Raw genomic sequence first — 26,333 nt, forward strand, 5'->3', positions numbered from 1 at the left:
TGTGGTATCTTACTACACTTATTCTTGTCTATGCAGTGGAATATTTTTTCTTGTACTCTTAATAATGTTTTTTTGAAAAATTGCCATCTTCAGTTGTTTTCCCTCTTAGTCTTGCTTCCTATTGAATAAATAAATACAGCAAAACCTCGAGTTAGTGGGGGTTGCGCTCCTGCAATGTCCCGTGTAACTCAAATTTTAGCACAAGCTGGGGTGGGGAGCCAGGAATAGGCTACCGCTTGGTTCCCAGCTCCCTGCCACTTGTAGAACCCGGGAAACTGAACAGCCTACTGGGGGTGGTCAGTTTCCTGGCTGCTTCTCCCTGCCTTCCCCCAGCCATAGGGAGAAGGGCAGGCTGACAGCCACAGCTTCAAGTTGTGTGTAACTCACTTTAATGCAAGTTAAGCACAACTTGAAGCCGTGTATTTCAAGGGTTTACTGTAGTATACATGACATATATCATTTATATAAACAGATTTTCAACAAAAAGGACAAACAACTAAAACACAAATTACGTCACAACACACCGCAACTTGTGAATTGGACAGAGAAGCCACAGCAACACAAATGTGACCAAAAGAGAACCTAACATTGTTGGTAATTCGTCTAAAAACTTCAAGATGTGTAAGATAGTATTTCCCCTCTACTCCTCCCATATAAAGAACGCAGGCAAAATTCCTGTACAAAAATAGAGCAATTCTTGGTTCAACTACAGCTTCAAGCACAAAGTATGAACTCAATAAAGAGCACTCCCAGGCCCTTTTGAATCTCCTGAAGCAAGGTCCAAGTAATTCCCATGACAACAACAGAAATTACTCGTTGCTTGTATGAGAAAAGTTCAGTCTCATGTTTCTGTTCCCCAGTTCTGTCAGTGACGCACTGTACAGTTTGACTAAACAATTATATTTGTGCTACATTTTCTCCATCTGTAAAATGCTTATAACAATTGCTTCAGAGGAGTGTTTTCAGGAGAGACAACCATGAAAATTAAAGCCCAGATCTGGCTCCAAATCCAAACCTCCTGAAAATTCAGTAATGATCAGTTTATTTTGCTTTCAATTAATTCCTGATTGTGAAGCTAATTCACTGAGGAAAGGCACAAGATTAATAGTACTGTGCAATGAATACTGTTCTGATAAGCCTGTTTCAGAGTACATCTCTCCTTGAAAGCAACGAAATCATTACCGCAACACCCAGCTTATGAAAAGTCTTGGAGGTCTTTAAAGAAGAAAGGGAGGGGCAGCCCCCCGCCCCCAGTGACTGGCCTTGCCCAGACATCCTGCAGACCATGGAGGGAGCAGCTGGAGAGGGCTCATTCCCTAGAAGTCTGACTTTCCCTGCATCCCAGACAGTCAGCAGACTGTGGGGGGAGCATTTGGAAGGAGACAGCCCCCAAGCTTGACCCCCACCCCAGGCAGCCTGCAGGCCATGGAGAGGCCGGTGGAGTGCAGGGCCACTCTCAGAGCCTTGCCCCCACATTGACAGCCTACAGACTGAGTGGGGGGGAAGGGACTCCTGAAGGAAAGGGCAGCCCCAAAGCTTCCACTCCCCCACAACAGCCTGTAGGATGCGGGGAGGGGCATTGGAGGCGAGGGGCAACCCCCCCCCCAAAGTCTGGCCAGTCCCAGAGCACCGAACCAAACAGGCTGCAAGATGGAGGGTCTGCTGGAGGCCAGGCAGTGCCTAAAGCATCACCTTCCACACAGACTAGCTGCAGGACTAGCTAGAGGCCAGGGCCAGCCTCAGACCACCATCCCCCTCCCCAACAGGCTGCAGGGCAGTGGGAGGAGGCACGGCCCCAAACAAAGCCCATACTGGAGTACCTGCACACAGGGAGCTCCTCTCAGGCAAGCTGCAGGGCAGGGGGTGCCCATAGCAGCAGGAGTTGCTGGCTCAGGCCCCCTCAGGAGCTGCTAGCCAGGAAGCACTGCCCTGACCCCCTGACAGGAGCTGCTGCCATAGCAGTGCCACCCTTGCTGCCACAAGCAGCCCCCTGCCCTAACTTCTGCACTTCCCTGCATTGAGCACACCCTACAACAGCACACCCTGCATTGAGCTCCCCCACCAAGCCTCCCAGTCCTCTCCTGTAACCCACCCATCTTCTGCCCCCTGACCCCTGACTCCTCACTACAGCCTTCATTTTTCTTTATTTTGCTTAACATGTTCATTGAAAAAAAAGCATGTACATTTTTCATATATTTTCAAAAAATTACTTCAGGTAAAGACCCAAGCAATGCCAGGTACATCTGCTAGTAACTTATCTACAGTGCATGCTTGAAGAGTTTTGAGATTAGCATATCTACCCTAGATAGACAAATGTCACTGTTCCCACTGCTCAAAAGCAGCATATTTGCCTGGAAAAGGGATAGTACACTCTGGCCAAAATTATCTTGAATTAAACTAAATTTCTATTAATCTGTAACTAGAAATCAAATGAAAATATAAATATTTCCACTCATGTTTTCTCTCCTGACTCCTATTTAGAAAGGATATTTTCACACCAAAAATGAATCAGAAAAACAAAGGCATAATTTCCTACGGACAAGGGAAAAATGTTCATAGGTCTGTGGGGCCTATTTCCTCCCCTAGGACTGTGCAGGATGTCACATAATCATATATAAGCCTACACAGTGGCACCATTTTTTTCTGAAATGACACCCTTGCAAAACACGCAACACTACTGTCTCACACAGTTAAAAAAATAAGTCATATAGCACCTTAAACTCTAATCTGAAAAAAATGGGTCTTATGGACAAAAAGTTCATGACCTAATAATTTTTTTTAAGTCTGTAAAGGTTCTAGGGGAATTCTTGTTATTGGTTAAAAATCAGTACATTAGTTGAGCCCTACCTCTGCATGTCTGCTCTACTCTTGGCTCCCCATCTAAACCATCACGAATGTCACTGACAGCATTAGAAAGCAGGGCTTTCCATGTCACCTGGTGACAAGCCCAGGCCAGGCAGGCAAGGGAAAGAGTATCCAAAGTTAAGGAAGACAGTAGGGTGTTGAGCTGTGTATTACCTGCAGCAGAGTGTCGGTATAAGGGCAGATAAGCAATGCACTAGAACTTGTCACCAGTGTAAGCTAAAACGAAAGTTCTCAGCTGGGGGGTCTGTGTATGCTGGGGGAATCAGAGGTATTCTGGGGGTGGGGGTGTTTCAACTCACCTAAATATTTGCCTAGTAAGTTTTACACCAGGCTGCATTAAAAGCACTAGTGAAACGCTTAGAAACATTTCATACCCCTTGTTTATCCGGCTCTATATACCAGACACATAAATGTCAGACCAATATTTACAGAGCCGTGTATTTATTTTTGAAGTTAGATGGTAGAAACGAAGGAACAAACGAGCCCTGTTCCTCTCGGGGGCACTCGGTTAAGACACTTCTGTCCCTTCAGGTCCGATTTTGTGAACAAACAGCTTTAAGAGAGGTAAAACTTGGGGCTCGGCTAAGGCCCTGGGGCGGCCAGGCTCATCGCCCCCCGCGGGCTGGCAGGCAGTAAAGGCCCGCGGTGCGCGGCGGGACTGCAGCCCAGCCCAGCCCGCGGTGCCTGGGAGCGGAAGAGAGGGCCGGGGCCCCGCAGCTCACAGGGCGGGCTGGCTCCTCTCCCGCACGACACCCATCCCCATGCACCGCGGGCCTGCAGGCGGGAGAAGCGACCAGCCCGCAGCCGCCCAAGCCGCCGCTACTAGCGGACACCCTGTAACCTCCCGCTCACGGACCGCGGCCGGGCTACGGGCCAAGCCAGCCTAGCTCCCGACGCGCATGCGCACCGACACCCACCGCGAGCCTCGCGGGAAAGTGGCTGCGGCCGGGCTGATGCCGCGCCCAGCTTCTTGCTGCTGAGCCAAGAGGGCTGAGGAGCTCCGGGCGAGGCGAGTGCGCAGGCGCGGCAGGGAGGCGTCGGTGACCCGCGGCCCCGGCGGCCTCGCCCCCTCCCCCCCCCCCGGGGCCATTTAAAGGCGGCGACGGAGACAGGCCGCCTCGAGTGTGTCGTGGGGCCGCGCGGGGTGAGTGCTCTCCGCACCGACTCTGCGCTGAGAGCCGCTCCCTGCGCGCCGACGCTTCCCGCCCCGCGGTCGCTGCCGCTATGTACCGTTACCTGGGGGAGCTGCTGGCGGCCCGCGCCGGGGCCGCCTCGGTGCTGGCGGGCGCGGAGCCCGGCGCGGCGGTGGGGACAGCCCTGTGGGGTGGCCCCAGTGGGGGGTTCGCGCAGCGGCGGCGCTACAGCGAGGCGGAGCAGGAGGACGACGACCCCAACTTCTTCAAGATGGTGGAGGGCTTCTTCGACCGCGGCGCCGGCATCGTGGAGGACAAGCTGGTGGAGGGGCTGCGCTCGCGGGAGAGCCTGGAGGAGCGGCGCCACCGCGTCCGCGGCATCCTGCGCATCATCAAGCCCTGCAACCACGTGCTCAGCGTCTCCTTCCCCATCAAACGCGACAACGGCGAGTGGGAGGTGATCGAGGGTTACCGGGCGCAGCACAGCCAGCACCGCACCCCCTGCAAGGGAGGTGAGCTCCGCACCCCCCGCTCTCTCTCGCGCTGCTAGCGCCCCACCTGCTGCGGGCACGCTCGCATCTCCCGCGCGCAGCCGGCTCCGCACCCTCTGGCCAGTCATGCAGTCAGCGCTGCACCCACTGCAGGGGAGGGGAGAGCTGCCCTGCCCTGCCCTGCCCTGCCCTGCCCTACAGGCGGCTAGCACCTTGACAGCCCGCCGGCTCAGCCCCAGAGACACGCGCAGTGCCACACATACATGGGGCATTCTCTGCAAGGCTGGTGAGAGGTTTTCAGAGGTAGTCGGCACCGCTGCTTCCTCTAATATTTTCCATCCATATGCAGAATATTTTTATGCACGTCAATGTATGCGTAAATGGGCATCGCCACTTAAAAGCAACAAAAATATCCGTAGGCACCCTGTTAATCAGGGAGCAGCGGCAAGCACCCCTCATATATCCGGAGCCTACGCTGTATTACTCTACCTTTGTAGGTAGCTGCTAAGCTTTTACAAAGTAGGGGAGAGTCTTTTTATGTCCCATTCATACACAGCTAGCACTGCGTCCAACAGACCAGTGATTAAAGGACAGCAAAATGGTGGTGGTGGGGGGGGAAGCTTTTGCTGCACCACCTAAGGAGGACGGGGCAGCTATTGGAGATCACCGCTTAACTAGCTCCAGAAAGTGGAAGAGTTCTCCTCTACTTTAAGCAGAGTGGGAAGCTATAATTCCTCACTAGTTACCACCTGCACCAAACATGGCCAGCAACATATTCACTGTAGGGGTAACCAGACTCCCTTCTACACTTCACAGCTAGGACTATACCTTCTGAAAGGAGTATGGCAGTCATTTTTCCATTCCTCAGCTTGTGTTGGCTCCATACAAAAAGATACAAAACTCATATATAGCTAGCAGGGTGCCGGGAAAGGGGAAACCATGTGACAAGTACTGCACATCCAACAGTGATAACCCTGCAGTTCCTCCAAGGGTGCGGAGAGAGCTTTACCACAGACCCTCAAGTCCCATCTCTGTCCCAGCCCAGCCACATGCCTGTCAAAATAAAGTACAATGTAAGTGTGTGTGCACATGCATGTGTACACACACACAGGTTGAATCTCTGTAGTCCGAGACTCTTTTCTAGTGAGATCTGAAATCTAGCATGGTTTTAGTTAGCTGAACAACCACTTATCATGGGTGTGGCCAAGCTTCCTGTGGTCCTATAAAGTTTGTTTTTCGTCACCAGTCCTGGCTCTCAGGATTCTGTGCTGTTGTTTAATGGTAATTTACTCCTAAATGTCTAAAAGCCCAGTAAACAGTGGACGTGTTGGCAATGTGCTAGACAATATTGACCTCCTGTGGTCTGACCAATTCTCTTGTTCAGCACTGATCAGGTCCTGAGGGTGTTGAATTTAAGTAAGTACAGGTTGAAATCCTCTATTCCAACTGCAGGTCATTTAAAGCATATGCTTTCCTCTTTAAACTTGTAACAAAAATTTCAATGTGTGGAAGAGGAGGAACTTAGCTTACATCAGTGGGACACCTAGAACTTGATAAGCACCATGTACAAGAGAAAATAATTTTAGTACCATATTTCTGTCCTTATTGAGGAGGAAACTAGGGGGACTTCAGTTCTTGTTAATACTTAAATGACTGCTTAACCCCTGAAATGTTGGGGTACTTTCACTAACTTTTCTAGTGTGTTTAGAAGATCTGATAGGTTATATGCTGGTGTCAGAGATCCAACACCATGCAGCTTTGTCTTGCAAAGATTATCGTTCTCACCCCCAAGAATGTACTGAACAGTTCCCCAAAGAAGTTCTCAGTAGATCTCAAATATTAGCAAAATGCATATTAAAATCTGAGTAACTATGTATGTTTACACTGTCCAATTATGAATTGAGAAGTAGGGGAATCCAATAGATGACTTGAAAACATTATAATGTCAAAGCTGTTTCAATACATGTTACAATTATAATATGTATATTGATCTGATACCAAATCCACCTCCAAACCAGACAGTAGAAGAGCCAGTTGGACAAATTTCTAGGTAGAGGTGCAGAAGAAGCTAATAACTAGTGGCCTTCTAGGAAAAGAAGGGAGGCATGTGTGCCACCAGGATCACACCTTTGTAAGGGAACTGGAAGGTTTGTCCCGCCCCAAGGCACAATACAAGATAGTCATGTATTCCTAATACTTCCAGGATGGGAGCACATGCAGCAAGACTTCTAGACATCATTAAGGACTCAGTATTATATCCACTTGGAAAACTGAGTTAGACGTCCCAGCCTAGGCCAGTCAGGACAATACACTGCATTAGGTGCACAGTCTTTCAAAACAGTTACTCTGAGATTGCAGATGTGTATAGGCCTTCAAACGAAACACCTTACCTTTTCTGGATACCTGAAATTGTAATAACACAGAACACACCACTACATGTTAAATTGTAATGAAGCTTCTCTTTGTATCTACTAGAAAAAAATCCAGGGCATGCTAAGAACACTTACTCATCTTATAAAGCATTGAGTACGGGTACTGTCTAAGTATGACTTGGAATTATGTTTAGGATTTTGATTCTTTAAGAGCCTCAGTCTGTCAAGAGGAAGTTTTTCCTGTTTTGTGGTACAGATAGTTTTTAACTCTGTATATCACTGCTGCAGTTCCAACACCAATGTGTCGGCTGATTTGGGCTCACACAACTTGAGTGATGAGACTCTACTTATGATGTAGACATTCAGGCTTGGGGAGGAGTCCAGGCTCTGGGTCCTACCCAATCCTTGCCGTCAAAGAAAATGTGCACAACTTCAAAAGATGAGCACAAGAGCTTTAATTCATAACATTGCTGGACACTAAAAACCTCATCTTAATAAAGACATTGTATTGTGTGTGTTTGCAATCATCTGTAATCCCCTATTCCTTTTCATTTGCCAATGCTTGCAGAAGGACTAAAGGGCCACCATAAATGGCCCCTTAGGACAGATATTACCTACTTTAGGTCCAATAATCTGTTCCATTTTCTAATAGCTGTGACACTCCTGGTACTCTTCCCAGAACTGAAGAAAAGCTAATTTCTTTCAGCAACACAAGTTTCTCCAATAAGGGCTTGTGTACACTTGAAGCAGCAGTGGCCCACTCGCTAGTGTGGTACTTATTGAAGACACTTGGTAAACCAACAGGAAGTATTCCATACCCCTGAGCAACTTATTTATACAAATGTAAGTTTGTAGTGTATACCAGGGTGACAGAATATTATCCACATTGTCTCTAAAATACGTTTTTCTTTATCCTGTGTTTCAAGCTGTGCCTTTCTACTGACTTAGGAGTAGGAAATGAGAACATGAAACACAGAGCTCCTCTCCTACGGACAATGGCTTAATCTATGTGAAGTCAGTGTCTCTATTGTTGTAACTTTGTTTGAGGCCTGGCCTTCTCTACAGGGTTAGGTAGACGTAAGCTAAATCTAAAATATAGCTCCCACTCTGCATATTTAATTCCACCTCTTCAGGAAGCATAGCACTTAGCTTGCCACAGAGTCGGTGTAGAGACTGCATTGTATCTATCAACCATTGCTGCCTTTCAGAAGGTGTTCCACAATGCCCCATGTGCATGTGCTCCTAGTGCAGATTGATGCCACTGACACGAGGGTAGTGTGGACGTGCAAAAATGATTTAGTTGCTGGGGTGATTACACGTCAACATAATTTAGTAGTGCAGTCTTGCCCTGAAGTACAGATGGCAAGTGTGTTGTTTTTTCCTGCAGTTTGTTGCTTAGCTATATTGCTTCTCTGTAAGCTGTTTTATCCATCATACTGCAATTGTGCACACAGTGGTTCTTTATATTATCGTCATTGGTCAGAGCTGCATCCCTGCACTCAAGTTAACATTTAATTTTTGCTAGCCCAGTTTCAGGCACCTGAAGTTTAGGTTGCATATTATGTTCATAACAACATTTGACAATTTTTACTGTGAACTCATTAGCAGTATTATCCAGAAAATGTCTTTTAACATCAGTGTTAGTAAACTGCTACAGAGAATTACTATGCAAGTAAATGTAATGAGAATTGGCTGTTGGGGTGTCTTGAACTATGGTGATTGACCTTTTTAGCATGAACCTTTTACCTCATGAGATAACTGAGTTCTGATAGTAATTGTCAGGTCCTAAACTGTTAGCTCAACTCAGTATTTTACACAAACATTTTACTCTGTGGTGCGTTAGTAGTATTCCCGGTGTACCAGATTGATCTGAGGGGATGAGGCATTTCAACTATGAGACATTTATTTTCTTCTTGTCCCATGTCCAACATTGTTGTTCTCACAGTTCCCTAGCTTTTAGTGTACTATCCCATCTCTTCTCTTCCCAGTGGGGGCAAGTTTCCCACTTATTTAGAGCCTTTCTTTAGCTATCACTTCCAATTGTTGCAAAACTTTCAGGCTCCAGCATTCCATCCCTTTTGGTGTTAGTGGCCCAGCTCTGAGCTTGTTCACCGTCGGAACAACAGGAGATGGGTTTGTGGGAGGAAGGAAGGAAGGTGGTTCCTACTTGGAGATGAAGCTAATAACTAAGTTATGCTGTATTCATATTTAACTTAGGCTAAATGCTGGTAATTTAGCAATTGGAAGACCATATTAATAGAATACAATAATGATTGATAGTTCATCAGATGTCTTCCATTACCTGAAATCCTATTTCAACAGGGCGTAGAAATGGAACTTGTATACTTGCTATTCATCAAGTAGCTCGAGGACTAAACCCACTATGCAGGAGTAATTACAGTAGATTAGGGTGGGAGTCTGAGCCAGCAAGGACTAGGGCATAAAGAAACCCCTATTTTAAAATGTGTATTCCCTGAAAGTTTTAAGAAAGGATGAGGTTGTTGCTGATAATTCTATATTTGTGCTACCTCAGGATCCTACTTTTTTGAGGCTGTGTCTACACTACATCCGTACTTTGAAGGCAGGATGGTAATTAGGATGTTGGGCATTTACTAATGAAGTGCTGCATTAAGCAAATTCCCTCTGACCCACCCAGCAACTCTGAAGTGTTAAACTTTGGAGTGCCAGCTCACATGTAGCTGTGGCTAGGCTGCTGGTACTTCGAAGTGCCTGGGCAGCTTCAAAGTCCCTTTAGTTACTGCGAAGTTGCTCAGGCACTTCAAAGTACTGATGGGTTAGCTGTGGCTGCACGTGAGCCGGCACTTTGAAGTTTAACACTTCAGAGTTGCGGGGGGGGGATTTGCTTACTGAAGCGCTGCATATGCAGTGCAGCACTTCATTAATGAACTCCCAACACCCTACTTACCACCCTGCCTTCGAAGTAGGGAGGTAGTGTAGACAAGCCTATAGTGTTTAGCTTCTTATAGTCATCTGGCTAGTATATGTATTAAACTTCAGGCTCACCTCTATATTGCTAGAAGAGTGAAGGAATTTTTCTGTTTCTCCTTTCTCACTCAGCTTCTCTGAGCTGCCTTGCTGCTGTGAAGAGACAGCAGGTCTCTGCTATGCCTAGTTTTGAGTCCTTGAGTCTCTGCCTCTTTTGCCACTTGTGGCTTTCACATGCTGCAGTGTAATGAAATGGACATGATTCATTGTTTCATTGCTGTTCATAGAAGCAGAGAGTCTGACCAAAATCTTGCAAATATTCTGCAGCTGAGCAAAGCTCTTAGTAGCAGTAAGTAGTTTTTTTTTGTAAGGACCTGCTTGTGTGTTTAAAACACTTAATGCTTTGAGTGTACACTGAGATGTCTACATAAACTAAACTGGAATAAAAAAAACTCTGTGTGTGTGTGTGTGTGTGTGTGTGTGTGTGTGAAACAGATCTCAAATTGATATAGAAAACTGTTTGTTTGTCAAATATGAAAATTGCTAGCTATGCTTTCTTTTCCGAAAGTCTGGGTCACAGTGGGCAGTAGTAAGAAGCAGGTAGTGGGAATTAAGGCCTTTTCAACAGGAGTTGTTGCTAGGATGGAAGTGGCAAGGAATGCTCTTGAGAAGGCTTAGATGGTACTAGCTAAAACATAGCTCATAGGTCTGCTTGATCACCAAAGCAGACTTTTCACTTGCAGCTGGTGAACTCACACTTTCAGTGATGGTAAAAGGAAGGATTTCACCGTGCAACAAAATGAGAACCTTTCCTTTTTCAAGATTTAACAAAGATATATTCTGTACTAAATGTGTCTCCAAATAAATATGCTTCAACAGGGGGCATTGGTTCTCAATGTAAAGTATTGTTAGTTAGTATCTGGGCAATAGTTAGTTGGCACTGTACATTATACTCCTGTATCATGGGATTAATTGTGGGCTGCAAAAATAATTTAGTAATCTAATTTGTCTTTGCATCCTTATTTTTTTAAGTGTAATTGAAGAAAATCCAGATTTTAAAATGTACTAAGCTGAAAGGTCAGAGGTCCTATTTAAAAGGATCATTTAATATTGTTTGAAGATTACAGATAAGAGTCCAAGATCTTATGTACCTAATACACATTATTCCATGAGGTCAGGGTTCTTGTGCACTTGTTGGCTTAAGAGTCCAATAATTCATTTATGGTGATGTATTTTAATATATACAGGCATTAAAGACAGTGTTTATACTTGTATCAGTTTACTTTAATACAATTATCTAGCATATTCTACTTCTAAATTTAAACATCTGTTAGATTCAGTAGTTATGCAATAACTGTCAAACTTTGTTACCTCAATTTACAATTTATAAATATGCATTTGCAAAAACTAAGATCTATAGAATTATTTTCATAATGTAATAGTCCATGGGGAAGTGGGTTTTGCTCACATGTCCCTGCAGTATTTGCATCTCAGACACTAATGAAGCGAAACTGATTTGGTAAGCCAAATCCATGAAATGTTAAGCAGTAAGCAACATAAAGGTGGTTTTTAATTTTTTATTTTTTTAAATACTTTGATTCAGTAGTCTAAAATTTTGATAATAGAGATAATATGTTTGGTGACATTTTTGCAAGGCTTAAAACTAAAAATCTACCCTACCATTTGAATATCAGCTACCAACAGCACATGCAACACAATAATAGTTGAGGGAAGGAGCAACTGCTCAGTGGTAGATAGTGAAGTGTTCTGAGCCCCGTCTGATGCTCTTAAATTGCATTTTGTGGCAAGTGGTATAAGCAAATTTTCTGTTTTCCTGAAGTGACTTTTTTGCCCAAGAATTCATAGCCTCTCTATATTAAGAGAGTAATTAGTCAAGAAGGTACTAATTACATATGTTGAGTGTTTCAAACATACCTACACCAGCAACATAAATCTTTGGTTTTATACCTCTCCTCTGTAAACTCTAGGAACACTTCAAAACTGACATTAATTTGTCAAGTTAGCTGTTCATTGAAATACTCTGAGCCTAGAGATAACTTGAGTGTATAAACATGTGTAAAAGAATTTCTAGCAATTATCTTTTGGTAGAAAAGAGAGTTAAATGACCAAAAGGAAGAATAAGACTTCAAAGACTCTCAGTGAAGTAAGTTTGTTTCTTTCCTCCTTGTTTTTTGTGATGTAACTTTTGGAGCTTATGTTAATATTACCCAAAATTCAACTTTTTCTAAAGCTGGAATGCTGCTTAGTGATAACTGAAATGTTACTAAGAATCATTTTCCCTTCCTTTGCTTACATAGTGACTTGAGTGCTAAGGGATGGAGTTAACAGGAAACCACAGCTGCTGTTACTCATCTTAGTGACAGCTGCCTAGAGAACAATCTAAATTGGGGACAAGAAATGGGGGACAGCAGAACATTATTGGTTTGAATGCAAAGTAAAATAGACTAGCCAGTGTCTGTCTAAAATGTGTAATTTTACATAATAGTCTAAAAATTGTTTAAATGAAATTATGACTGGGATAGAATTGTTAGGCCTTTTTTGTATGAGCTAGTTGAAAACAATTGTCAGCAGGTGAATTTCCTAAGGTTAATGGGGTTCAAAGCTTAAGGTCAGCGAAGGTATACTAACAGCTCTTTGGTAGTAAGGAATGGATTCACTGAGGCTTGTAGGACCCCCGTTTACAGTTGGGGAGAAAAGGTACCCTTTTAAAACTTGTTTAGGGAGTCCACTGGCAGTGAATCCAAAATGACCATTTGTTCCGACAAAGCTTGTGCCCTGTCCACACTGGCTACCTTAAATAGTCTAAAACTGGTACCACAAGAATGGTGTGTGGTTTGGTTTTGTTGTTTGAGTTTCAGTGCAGTTGAAAACAAAGGGTTCTGGTTTCCATATACATCTGGGGCTCTGCACCACCTGCATACACACAACCCTCCCCCACCCCCCCAACAACAGTGCTGCCTAGGGGAATTGTGCCCTCCCCCTCACTCAGCATGCAGGGTGGTGGAAGCCACAGCAGCACTCCTAGCTGCCCTCCTGGTCCAATGCTGCCTCCTACTTCTCTGGCAGTGGTAAGTTGAGGCCCATGAGTCTGGGACACTCCACCTCCTGCCACAGCAGGGAGGCAGGGCACAGCAGGCTGGAAGGGAAGCATGAAGCAGGCTGCCAAGCTTCTGCTGCTTGGATGGTGAGTGGGGGAGGTGGCAATCCTTTTGCCTCTTCTCTGCCTGGCCCTTGCTCCAGGTAGACCCCCTACCCCCCATCTCTCCCATGCATAGGACGGTTGGGGCAGCTGCCACTGGGCTCCCCAAAACTGTGTGGCTTGGGGCAGCCACTCCAGCTCATCCTATGGATGGGACAGCTCTGCTAGTCAGACTGTACACAGTCCTTTGATGTCAGAGATTTTCAAAGAGCTCATTAATGTGACAAGACAGTGGTCAAATGTTCATAGTCCAGTCTTTTATTCTATATTTTAGAGAGAGATGACTGGCTTAAATTATTGGTCCTGCAACTTGTAGATGATGAATCTGCATTTCTGTGTTGACCAACTCTACTGATAGTGAAGTGGAACTTACTTGTGCTGAGAGAGTTTCTACCTCTTCTGTTTTCTGTTCTCCTCTTGATAGTAGATTTCACTGTCTCTCCCATCCCTGCATCAGCATGTGAGTGGGTTTGTGACCATAGTAACTAATTCCTCCACAGTTACCTTTCGTATTCTACTATTATCCTTTTTCCCCCCAACAGGACTTCTACCATTGGACACGAGATGATCGTTATTATGGACCCTCTCACGTTGGTAGTGTTCTGTTATGAAGGCTTTTAGACAAAGCCTGATTTCTCTGAGGGCTCGTCTATGCTGGTAGCTAAACTGGTGCTGCTGTGATTGATACAGTAAATTGTCAGGGTGCTCTCCTGTTGACTTCAGTACTCCACCTCTCCAAGAGACGGAGGTAAGTCCAGTGGGAGAGCATCTGTAGCCAACGCAGCATGGCATAGATACTGTGTTAGATTGGCAGAAGCTGTATCACTCGGACTGATTTCCCCCCACACACACCTCTTTGTGATGTAACTTGCATTGACTTGAGTAGCAGTGTAGTCTAGGCTACAGATTCAAATTTTAACATTAAAGCAAAGATTCAGCAGTGAGAGTTAGAATTACTTGGTCTATATAAGCTGTATCACTCAGATGCTTTTCCAAGAGAGAGGCTGTAACTGAAAGGAGTTACTTTAGGAAAGTCCTGTGGTGTGTGCCGATTAGGTAATCAGTGCTCCCTTCTGGCCTAATGTTTTAGCACATGAATGCCCATGTATTGTACTACTTTGACTCTTCCCATATATTTTGAGAGATACAAACACAGCCCCCATTATGTTGTTACAAAACATGCCTCGACCAATTTATCTTTTTCATGTGTTGGGAAGAACACCGCAGCGGTCAAACACTCTGGCATTTAATTTCAAAAAGGGGAATTACACTAAAATGAGGAAGCTAGTTAAACAGAAACTAAAAGGTAGAGTAATTAAACTAAAATGCATGGAAACTGTTTAAAGACACCATACTAGAGGCCCAACTTAAATGTATACCCCAAATAAAAAAACACAGTAAGAGACCTAACAAAGAACCACCATGGCTAAACAGCCATGTTAAAAAGGCAGTGAGAGAGAAAAGGGCAGCTTTTAAAAAGTGGAAGTCAAATCCTAGTGAGGAAAATAGAAAGGAACATAAACACTCAAATTAAGTGTCATAATGTAGTAAGAAAAGCCAAAAAAGATTTTGAGGAACAGCTAGCCAAAAATTCAAAAAACGATAGTAAAATGTCTTTTAAATACATTAGAAGCAGGAAGCCTGCTAAAAAAGCAGTGGGGCCCTTGGACGATAAAGATATAAAAGGAGCGATCAAGGAAGTCAGTGCCATTGCGGAGCGATTAAATGATTTCTTTGCTTCAGTCTTCACGGCTGAGGATGTTACAGAGGTTCCTAAATTTGAGCTAGCCTTTTTAGGTGACAAATCTGAGGAACTCACTCAGATTGAAGTGACATTAGAGGAGGTTTTGGAGTTAATTGATAAGCTGAATAGTAACAAGTCTCCAGGACCAGACGGCATTCACCCAAGGCTTCTGAAAGAACTCAAATGTGAAATTGCGGAGTTATTAACAGTGGTTTGTAACCTATCCTTTAAATCCACTTTGTACCAAATGACTGCAAGACGGCCAATATAACACCAATATTTAAAAAAGGCTCTAGAGGAGACCCTGGCAATTATAGACCGATAAGTTTAACATCAGTACCAGGCAAATTAGTAGAAACACTAGTAAAGAATAAAATTGCAAGGCACGTAGAAGAGCACGAATTGTTGGGCAAAAGTCAGCATGGTTTCTGCAGAGGGAAGTCGTGTCTAACTAATCTATTAGAATTCTTTGAAGGGGTTAATAAACATGCGGACAAGGGGCACCCAGTGGACATAATATACCTAGATTTCCAGAAAGCCTTTGACACGGTCCCACACCAAAGGCTTTTATGTAAATTAGGTGGTCATGGGATAGGAGGAAAGATCCTTTCATGGATCGGGAATTGGTTAAAAGACAGAAAACAAAGGGTGGGAATAAATGGTAAATTTTCACAATGGAGGAGGGTAACTAGTGGTGTTCCCCAGGGGTCAGTCCTGGGACCGATCCTGTTCAACTTGCTCATCAATGATCTAGAAAATGAGGTAAGCAGTGAGGTGGCCAAGTTTGCAGATGACACCAAGTTGTTCAGGACAGTCAAAACCAAAAGGGATTGTGAAGAACTACAAAAAGATCTCAGCAAACTGAGTGATTGGGCAGCAAAATGGCAAATGAAATTTAATGTGGGTAAGTGTAAGGTAATGCATGTTGGAAAAAATAACCCAAATTACACGTACTACATGATGGGGTCAAATTTAGCTACGACAGATCAGGAAAGGGATCTTGGAGTTATAGTGGATAGTTCTCTGAAGACATCCACGCAGTGTGCAGCGGCAGTTAGTAAGGCAAATAGGATGTTAGGAATTATTAAAAAAGGGATCGATGATAAGACAAAAGATATCATACTTCCCCTATATAAAACTATGGTACGCCCACATCTTGAGTACTGCGTGCAGATGTGGTCTCCTCACCTCAAAAAAGATATATTGGCATTAGAAAAGGTTCAGAAAAGGGCGACTAAGATGATTAGGGGCTTGGAACGGGTCCCATATGGGGAGAGGCTAGAGAGACTGGGACTTTTCAGTTTAGAAAAGAGGCGATTGAGGGGCGATATGATAGAGGTATATAAAATCATGAATGGTGTGGAGAAAGTGAATATAGAAAAATTATTTACCTTTTCCCATAATACAAGAACTAGGGGACACCAAATGAAACTGATGGGTAGTAGGTTCAAAACTAATAAAAGGAAATTTTTCTTCACACAGCGCACAGTCAACCTGTGGAACTCCTTGCCCGAGGAGGCTGTGAAGGCCAGGACTCTATTAGGGTTTAAAAAAGAGCTTGATAAATTTTTGCAGGTTAGGTCCATAAATGGCTATTAGCCAGGGATAAAGTATGGTGCCCCTAGCCTTCAGAACAAGGGCAAGAGATGGATGGTAGGAGATAAATCACTTGATCATTGTCTTCTGTTCTCCTTCTCTGGGGCACCTGGCATTGGCCACCGTCGGCAGATGGGATGCTGGGCTGGATGGACCTTTGGTCTGACCCAGTATGGCCGTTCTTATGTAGGAAGAAGTTGTACTGATAACTTTTTAATGGGGGGTCCAGAGCATCCCAAACCCTTCCATCTCTCTCTTAATATTACACAAGAGTGCAGCCCTTGACCACTTGCCAAATTCTTAGTGTCCCCCTGCCCCCCCCATCAAAAATTGTTGCCCATTCCTGATCTATTTGGTATCTTGTTTAATCCTGACCTTTAACTGATGCATCAAAGTAAAGTGCAAGAGATTTTTTTTTCCTAACCCTAACTAACTACTTCTAGTTTCATATTTGGCCCCTGGGAATAGGATGGGCTTTGTTCCTTAAAGCTGTTCAACGTAATTTACTCTGCACATTCCTGGCGGTTAATTTAGAACTCTAGAATGAGCATGAGTAGTTTAGTTTATGTATTCCAATGTAAATTGTTTTACATTTGTCAACAATGAATATTATCCTGCAGTATATTACCCACTCACCTAGCTTTGTTAGTTCCCTGTGTGTACAGGTTTGCCACTTCACCTGATTTCCAGCTGGTTAGCAAACATTAAGTGTGAGTCCTGGTCTAAAATCCTTGCAGCACCTCTCGGTTAAATTTCATACATGAATAAGTGACTGCACATTCTGAAGAAACCTCTGTGTATCATGCTGGAGCAGGCAGTTAAGAGTTCTATTCCTAGTGTCACATACAAAAGCTGGTACATGAGAGGTTCCACCTGTACCACCCATCCAGAACTCTCTCGTCGGGGAACATCTGTAATCTGGTGTGATTTTTAGTTAGCCAGATGACTGTTTATCCTTTGAGTGGGCAAGTTTCCGAGGGTCCCATAAAGCTTGTTTGCAGGCTCCCGTCCTGGCTCTCAGTGTTCTGGGTTATTTAGCTGTAGTTTTATCTTTGCCCACAAAAGCTTATGCTCCAAAATATGTTAGTCTATAATATGCCACAGGAATTCTTGTTGTTTTTGAAAATAGACATACACTGCTACCCCTGTGATACTTAACAATATTGACTCGTGGTCTGGCAAAGTCTCTCATTTGGCAATGATTAGGCCCTGAGGGTACCAGACTAGAGAGGTTGAACCTGTACATTTATGTGTACAATTGTATGTTGTTAAATCCATAATATGGCATAATCCTTCAGTGCAAAAGCCAGCTAACGTCTTCCCCTGTGCTCTTCCCATGCATAATCCATGTTTTAATACTACCAGGAGATCACGTCTGAAATAAGTACAGCATAATTAATTTATATCAATGATGATTTAAACTAATCATTACGGTATCAAAAGAGCAGTTACTAGTATGGGATTATAATTGTTTACTGTAGCTCTTATAAGTCCCAGTTGTGATCCTGGACTCCATTATGTGATGTGCAGTACAAGCAGAGAAGGATCGTCTCTGCCTTGCTTATTTTCTGATCGCCATACATTTTACATGTAGAGTGATGCACAGAAAAAGTACTTTTTGTATATGTTAAAAAGTAAATTTAAAAATGCCACTAAAGTTAAAAATGCCAGAAGGTCATATCCCCTTTCAATTTTGATTCTCTTTCAGACTTTAGGGAGATGAAATTCAGAACAGAAAACAAACACCTAAACTTTACACGAATGGGTTAAACCAGCAGATGCAAGGACACTTCCAAGTTGTAATGAGCGCTTACTCAAATTTACTGTGTTCTGTAAGAGGCTTAATTGAGTGGAAGTAGTGCACTGGGCTGTTTTGTTATGTAGTGTTACTATGGTGACTACAGAACTTTTATTGCTGCTTAAATGGAAGGGATGCTTTATATTCTGTAGACGTTGGAATATTTAATGTGGAGTGTTTGCTGTGGGATAACCAAATTAAAAGGATCTTGGAACATTCTCAGTCTATCAACTTTCAAACAGATATTCTATTAAGCATCTATACATTCTCAGTATGCCTGGAAATCTAATTTGTGTCTGTCCAGAGGAGTAGCCATACTAGTGTATCTGCAAAAACAAGGAGAAGTCCTCTGGCACCTTTACAGACATATTCTTTTTGAGCATAAGGTTTTCTGGGCAAAGTCCCATTGCATCAGGACTTCTCATTGTAATTTCCATCTGAAACTTTGTGTTATACTTTAGTGTCTAAAAGTAACATACTCTGGGTTTTTTTTTTCCCCCCAGAAGCCAAGGTGTGCCTAATATTAAAACTTGTACACATTCAGGTCTTGGATTAGAAGCCTGGTTGATTTTTATTTTTCCCTTTACAAAAATCAAGCTTTTTTTCCACTGGACACCTGTTTATAACAGTTATTTGTATTTCTTTAACTCCCATTTGAGCTGGCTAAATGTCACACCCTTGCTATACATCTGGAGTATGATTTGTAGATAGGAGCACTGTTGCGGGCTGCAGTGACATTAGGTATCCCATAGAATCTCAAAGATGTTCTAATTCTCATCAATACCTTCTACTTTGACACATGCTTTTAACAACAATCTCATCTAAACTAATTCAGTACTTGTAAAGAGAGGAAGTTCAGGTCTCAAGTTTCCATTTCATCTTGCTATAATGTTTGTTTGTGTCCAAGCATGATTTCTGGGAGCTATGTGTTAGTCAGACAAAAGCTTTTGAACTTAGTAGAGCAGTAACTGGGTTACATTTTAATGGCTTGCGATCTATAGGTCAGACTACAAGTTCTACTTCCCTGGTCCAGCACTCTTGGACCTGAGTGGTGCCAAATGAAGGAATTTGTGGGACTGGGGAGGTTAGGCCTCCCGGCTCCGATGCGGGGCTGGCTGGGTTGGCCACTACCTGCTGCCTGGCCCCAGAGTGCCTGCAGTGGGAGCTCGGTTCCTGGGGGCTCCCCACCATGGGGCTGTTGGTGGGGCAGGAACAGGGGAGCTCTGCTTCTGGCCAGCCAGGTGGGCTCCCTGCTGCAGGGATTCCTGGCCAGGCTCTTCATGGAGCTCCCTGCCCTGACCAGGCTTCCTGCTATCTGCAGGACCATAATAGCGGGAGACTCCCAGCCTCTGACCAGGCTCCCCGCCATGGGGCTGCCAGGGACTTGCAGGGCTATTAGCAGGTGGCTCCCTGCCGCTGTGGGGCTACTGGCAGTTTCTACAGGCTCCCAGTTGCCCTTGAGGCTACAAGTAGGGGATTCCCAGCCCCCAGCTGGGCTCCCTGCCACCAACCAGACCAGCTTGGTTGCCTGGAGCAGAGCTCCAGTTACATCTGTGAGCCAGCAGCCAGGGTGGTCCTGCCAGAGCAAGGATGTTGCCGGACCAGAGAGTTTCACCCTGTAGTTAATTTAACCATCCCTTGTGGCTTTGGTATCTGAATCTGTGGTGCAAGTAAAATCTATTTCTTACCTGTACTGGGAAAGGAGGGCACCAGCTAAGAAGGGACACATGACAGTCCATGTGGCTACTCCCTGCCCTGTCCCCAGCCTGTGGTCTCCCTGCTCTCCTCATTCCCTCCTCATGATCTATCCAACTTTACCTGCTGTGTTTAGTCCCCTTCCAAGAAGCACACCAAAGAAAGAAGCAGAATCCCCATCCCTGCAGTTCCATGGAGCTGTCTCTCCATCTTTGTATAGCAGGACTGGGCTGTTGGGGTGGGGGCCTACAGCAAAATACAGGAGGAGGAGGAGCTGCCCATGTTCTGTTCTATCTCATATTACCCCTCCCAGCACTGCCCCCTGCCCTTTCATGGAGTGGCCCTCTGAGAGGGGCAACGGGGATGAAGCAGAAAGCCAGCCACTATTCACCCTCCTGTCCCCCCAGGCTGTCCTGCTGTGCACAGAGATGAACCTCTCTGGAAGGTCAGTAGATGGTGCTGGGGCCTGTGCAGTTGCTCCAGAGAGGAAGCATGGGGCAGTCGGATCCTCCTCTGTCACTCCAGTATGCAGTACCAGCTAAAAATAACTTGCAGGTGTAATGTATTAGCATGTCCTAGCCTACTTGCTGAGTGGTCCATGATGCTTAAGAGTATGATTCTTGCTTACAGTGGAGTGAGATGTGCAAGTCTGTTTTAAAATCTGAGTTGGTCAAACATTAAAAGTATCAGAGGGGTAGCCATGTTAGCCTGTATCCGCAAAGCCAACAAGAAGTTCTGTGGCGCCTTACAGACTAACAGCTTTTTGGAGCATAAGCTTTCGTGGGCAAAGACCTGCTCTAGCAGATATTCTAGCAATCTGCTAGAGTGTGGTGTGATCTAGGCCTTCGTACATCCAGCACTCAAAGGCTTTTCTGGCTTCTATTTTTGAATACGTGAGGGGGGGAACATTACATGTTTTCAGATCCAAAAAATAATGCAGTTCTGTCCTGCTGTATCTGGAGGGCTAATTGTTCAGTTTTGTTGGTTTTAGGTGGTTAAATGTAGTGATGGTAATCTATCCTGTGGAATTAACTCGCTGGTCTAATATACCTGGCACTATTGAAACGTTATCTATTCTGTTCTTTGTCTAAAAAAATTCTACATTGGTATACTGGTGAGGTGGGTGATCTTTAGTGGGGGTTTTTTTACATGGCAGTGTGCTACTTACAATTTTTACTTTCCCTTTCCTTTTGGTTTTATGGGCTTTCCTGATATTATACAGTTAAATATTTCTGGTGTGATGTAATCTTTAACCTCTAATAATTATGGATGTTTGTTTAGCTGGTTAACCAATGGGAGCAGGAGCAGCCCCAGTCCCTGCTGTGCTGCAGGGGGAGAAGGGAGTGGCTGGGTGAGGGTGCCCGCCTTATGGGTTAACCAGTTCAACCTACCATTTAGCTGGTTAAACAGATAGTAGGGATGTAAAATCCCATGTAACAATTCAGTCTACAGTTGATTCAGCTGACTGGTTCAATCTGTCCTTTATACTTTTAATGCACTACTGACTAGAAATGAAAATAGTATGTGTCCAGGTTTAAAAACCAAGACTGTGCAATATAAACATCTTTCCCTGTTCTTCAGGAATTAACTAGAAAGGTAGGTAGGTTGGAATTTGAAGTAATGGAAACAATATAGAGAAAAGGAACAAGAATTAATACCTTACTCAGTGTACTGGTGCTTTGCTTGCTTTTTTGGGGTGTGGTGAATAAAGAAAACCTTCACTTATAAACAGAACTTTCTAGGCCTTTTCCTGTGGAAAGTATTTTCCATGGTTGAGTCATACTGCAGCTTATGGTTTTCATTATAAAAGATCACTTTGTTTAACTGTGGGGGAAATGCTAACCATTTATGTAATGAATTTGTAATGAAAATCTAACAATCTTTTTTTAATTCACTGTCAGACAAAAACTAAAATCATATGCCTGTACTGAGGGAAATAGTCAGCCCTCCTGCTCTTGTTGGACTTATTGAGAAGTGTGTTCACAGAGGAGAGCAGAAATTTGGCTTCAAGCTTTTGAGCTGCACTCAATGTTTTTGCAGACTTGGGGTCGTTTCCAGTACATTCAGCAATGTTTTTCACAGCAGCTTGGGGTTTTACTTTGGATAATGCTTTTCACATCTGAGGACATGCATTTGTGCTCCTCTTTGGATAATAGGGTATCTATAGTCTTATTCTCATTTGTGTACAGTCTGTCCCTGCTACAAACCTGCCCCACACACTTTGGCACAATTTGCAGCCTGTACTCAATAATTTTAGGACTGGGGTAGAGAATCATGGTAGGTTAGACTTTAGACTGAAGAGCTGTGGGAGAAATGTACCTACTAGCTATTTGGATGCAACCTTGTGCTGCTTTCCCCTGGCTTTTATTGGCACGAAGTTCACATTATAAACTGTAAATCTGAGCATCCAGATTTCTATTTATATACTGAATTAAAAATTATCTAATTTACACAGCAGCTTCATACTGCATTAATTGGCTGATGCTGCAAATTAAATGTAAAAAGATTTTAAAACCATTTTGGCATTTGCTGCACTGTTTTCAGTAGTCTGAAAAAAGTAACCGAGAGACCATAGCCATACCAGAGCAGACTCAATATTTAAGGAATAGAGAACCAAAAATAGTAATCAAGGTTGACAAATCAGAAATATATTATCAAGGTGAGCAAATCAGAGAGCAGAGGGGCAGGGGGCGGGGGGGAAGTCAAGAATTAGATTAAGCCAAATTGCTTAATCTTGAAGAAGTGGGTCTGTCCCACGAAAGCTCATCTAATAAACTATTTTGTTAGTCTTTTAAAGTGCTACTTTACTGCTTTTTTTGTTCTGAAAAAAGTAAGTTCTTAGACATGCTTTATGCTCCCTATCCTTGTGAAATTACCTCCCACTTTTTTGTGAACTGCCCCCAAGTTGGAAAGGTACAAAATACTACATGCTATTCAGATTTTACAGAAGGTCTTTTGCATTACTCTACCTTCAAGATCTTTTATTGTTAAAGTGTTAATGCCCAATGACTAATCACTTCATTTTGTATAAAGTGAAAGAGTTGTAAAGTTTTAGGGTTAGAGGGATTCTGGCAAGCTTTATCATTGTGCTGCTGGATGATTCATGTAGGAAGCTACTGTTGAAACAAAAGACTTCCTGTGTTTAGGCAGCTAACATCCAGCTTTATTGAATTCAATAAGGCAACAGATGAGCCAGGCTGGACACCAGTAAAACCAGGTCCAGCAAGGCTGCTTGATGCAGCTAACTCTAGTATTTTCTACCCTTACACAAACAAGTCCAGAGCCAGAAGCAATTAATTAGAGAAACATCAATCATTTTCAGAAAGAAAACTTATCAGCAAGGAGAAACAGGTACAAGGGAGTAACAGCCCCAAATCCAAACGGTTCATTAATGCATTCCACTTAGCTCATCCTCCCACCATTCCCAAATAGGCGAGGAAAGTTCAAGCTCTTGTGTGCGTGCAGAAGTAAGAAACAAGAAATGGTTTCTATATAAGATGGCTTCCACACTGTCGACTCTTAAATGACAACCTTTGTTAATACAGAATTAAGGTTGCCTGGTAATAGCTCACGTCCTTCCAAAGAGTCCAGTTCTGCAAAATTCAGGCTTCTCAACAGCAAGGACAGGGTATGGTAAACCTCCCTTCAGCCTTATCTTTGCCCCTACCCTAACTCCATGCAGGTGATAGCTCCTGGGAATTATCTGCATGTACTCCATTTGTGTTTATAGTCTAGCTGTAAAGAATGGTAAAAGGGTGGGGGGTGGGGGCAGCATAGGAAGAGTTGTGACTGTGGTATGAGGAGATCTGGGGATTAGTTTCAGGATCACTGTAGAGCTCAGATTATGATTAGGTGAAATCTGGATCCACTTCCCTATAGCAAAGGAAAAATGTAAGTTTGTACCTTGAGGTTCCAGTCTTCATGATTACAATACAGAATTATGTCCGTAGCAGGGCAATGGAGTTTTCTTCCCATGGGTATTTTCATTTATAAGCGGGGGGTTTAGGAGAATAGTCTGTGTATTTAATCCTAGGTAGAACAAAGAATAGCTTGTTGATGTGCAAGTTGATCTGTGAGCCCAAAAAAAAGTTGCCAAAATCTGTCAACATAAAGAGAATCTATTTTCCCTCCGGAGGCGATATTTCCAGAACCTCATGTTTAAATGGACACATACTGGAACTCTGACTCTACTCTGCACCTCCATGACACACACCAAATTTCAAAGCAATCTGGCTAATCTTTATATATTTTAGAGCACTTAGAACAGTTAAGGTAGAATGGCTGGTCTTAAATTTAACTACAGCAAAGCTGTCCTTCTCCTGTACCTCTCAGCTGCCTCTCATTTGAAGGCACATTTGTCCCAAGTTAATTTTATAGGGCATACATTAAGTCAAGGGTGAGCAAACTTTTTATGTTGGGCATCACTTTTCATCAGGCCCCCCAGCCTGTCTAATGTAAATCAAACCAATGGAAATTTTGGTTATGCTCATATGCAAAAAGAAAAAAAAACTTTTGGCATGTATGAAAACCGTGTGTATTCAGCAGCATGTTGTATGGATGTGAGACATGGGTGATAATGAAAGATTCGAAAAGAAGAATATTGGTTATCAAAAGGAGTTATTCTGAGAATAGGATGGATGCAGAAGGTTTCCAATGAGGAATTATATAGAACCTGCTGCAGAAGGTTATAAAACGGAAGCTACGACTATTTGGACATATTAGCAGAATGAACGACAAAAAATCAAGACCCTGGTATTTGGCATAATGGATGGTTCAAATAGGAGAGGCAGACCCCACAGAGAATGGATGGATGATAGTCTACAGAAACTAAGTCACCCACACTGGACAGGGAAAGATGGAAGGAAATAGTGAGAGAGTTGTCAGACACTGACGGGCGCTGAGCCCACGGTTATTGATGATGATGATGATGATGATGCATACAAGAATAAGTATGTAGAATGCAAAATCTTAAATCAGTACATAAATGTGAATACACATACATAAAAGCGGTAACATATTTCAACAATTTAGTGATATTGATGAGCCTGACACCCAGCAGCTGATCCTGCTGCGCCCCTCCACAAAGTTTCATGCTGCTCCCCTCCTCCACTTTGTGCACCCCAGCATTAAGTGACCCTTTCACTTCTTCTGTTGAAAACCAATCAGAAATAACTAGCTTTAGGTTAATGGTTTGCATTTAATTTCCTTACAATCCTTATTTTATTTTCAGACTGTTGTCAAGATTGAAGTAAGAACTGTACAAGCTGAGCAAGATTTCCCATTTGCCTGTAGCATGCTGGTATCCTGGAGTTGCTATTTGTAAACAGTAGATATTAAATGAAAAACTTCATTCTTTGTTTTCCTTTGTGTTTTTCAGGTATTCGTTATAGCACAGATGTTAGTGTGGATGAAGTGAAAGCTTTAGCCTCTCTAATGACATATAAATGTGCTGTGGTTGGTAAGTGATACTAGTCTGTCAAGTATGGATTGATTTAAGTTGCTGTGAAGCAGCTAAAGGACTGTATTTACTTTTAGATGCTTATTTCCTTGTTAAAATCTGCAACAAGTGATTTTTGAACATTTACCCAGTAACTATAGTATTGTATTTCCTTTGCTATTTTTGAAGCTCCGTATTTTGGAATGGTGTCTTAATCTCTGCATTCAGCTTTTCTACTGTGCAGTATCTCTCTGTAAAATGATCTCATTTTTAATATGTTAGTATCGCATGGCCAAGTGACAAGTTTCCATAAAGACTTAATTCAGGATTAAGTAGATGGGACTACAAAGAAGGCCTAAGATTGTATTTTAACAAAAGTATCCTGAAAAAGCAGAAAAACTTGAAGGAAATGGATTAAGTAGATTTTAAGACTGAGTTCAGATGACCCTCTTCAGGCTGATCTGCAAATATTGACCCTTATATGCACAGAATATATATTTTTAGTGAAATGTTAATTACATTGTATTTTGGATATAGTGGTCAGCTTTGCAGTTAACAGGGCGGGTTTAGTGATGGATAATTTTTAAATATTTACACAGACTTGGAGAAGCTATCCTTTTTTGTGTAGTTTAGTGTCATCAATGATTTAGATAATGGCACAGAGAGTACACTTCTGAAGTTTGTGGAGGTTGCCTAGCTGGGAGTGGTTGCAAATGCTTTGGAGGATAGGATTATAATTCAAAATGACCTGGACAAAGTGGAGAAATGGTCTGAGGTAAATAGGATGAAAATTCAGTAAGGACGAATGCAAAGTACTCCAGTTAGGAAGGACCAATCCATTTTGCACATGCAAAATTGGAAGTGACTATCTAGGAAGGAGTACTGCAGAAAGGGATCTCGGGGTCATGGTGAACTATAAGCTAAATATGAGTCAGTGTGACACTCTCTTGCAAAAAGAGCAGATACCACTCTAGGATGTATTAACAGGAGTGTTGTCAGCAAGACATGAGAAGTAATTCTTCCACCCTACTATGCT

At 43.3% G+C, this 26,333-nt stretch overlaps 2 protein-coding genes across 3 annotated transcripts in view; one reads left to right on the top strand and one right to left on the bottom strand.

Moving 5' to 3' along the window:
- Positions 1-4,238, bottom strand: part of SHLD2 (shieldin complex subunit 2) — a 57,917-nt gene extending 53,679 nt beyond the window's left edge. Inside the window, exon 1 of one of the 2 annotated variants that reach the window (XM_075000098.1) lies at positions 4,102-4,238. The gene's annotated coding sequence lies outside the window, so the exon portion shown is untranslated. Of the gene's footprint in view, positions 1-3,782; positions 3,861-4,101 lie in introns of those variants that run through there. The other variant, XM_075000099.1, reaches the window with a different exon arrangement.
- The window catches only part of GLUD1 (glutamate dehydrogenase 1), a 55,406-nt gene continuing 33,023 nt past the window's right edge, over positions 3,951-26,333 (top strand). The window contains exons 1-2 of the mRNA XM_075000106.1: positions 3,951-4,510; positions 25,238-25,318. Of these exons, the coding sequence (XP_074856207.1) occupies positions 4,090-4,510; positions 25,238-25,318 (502 nt within the window). The 5' untranslated portion in view covers positions 3,951-4,089. The remainder of the gene's footprint in view (positions 4,511-25,237; positions 25,319-26,333) is intronic.

The sequence above is a fragment of the Carettochelys insculpta genome, chromosome 7 (genome assembly GCF_033958435.1).
Source record: "Carettochelys insculpta isolate YL-2023 chromosome 7, ASM3395843v1, whole genome shotgun sequence".
In the NCBI taxonomy this organism is placed as follows: Eukaryota; Metazoa; Chordata; order Testudines; family Carettochelyidae; genus Carettochelys; species Carettochelys insculpta.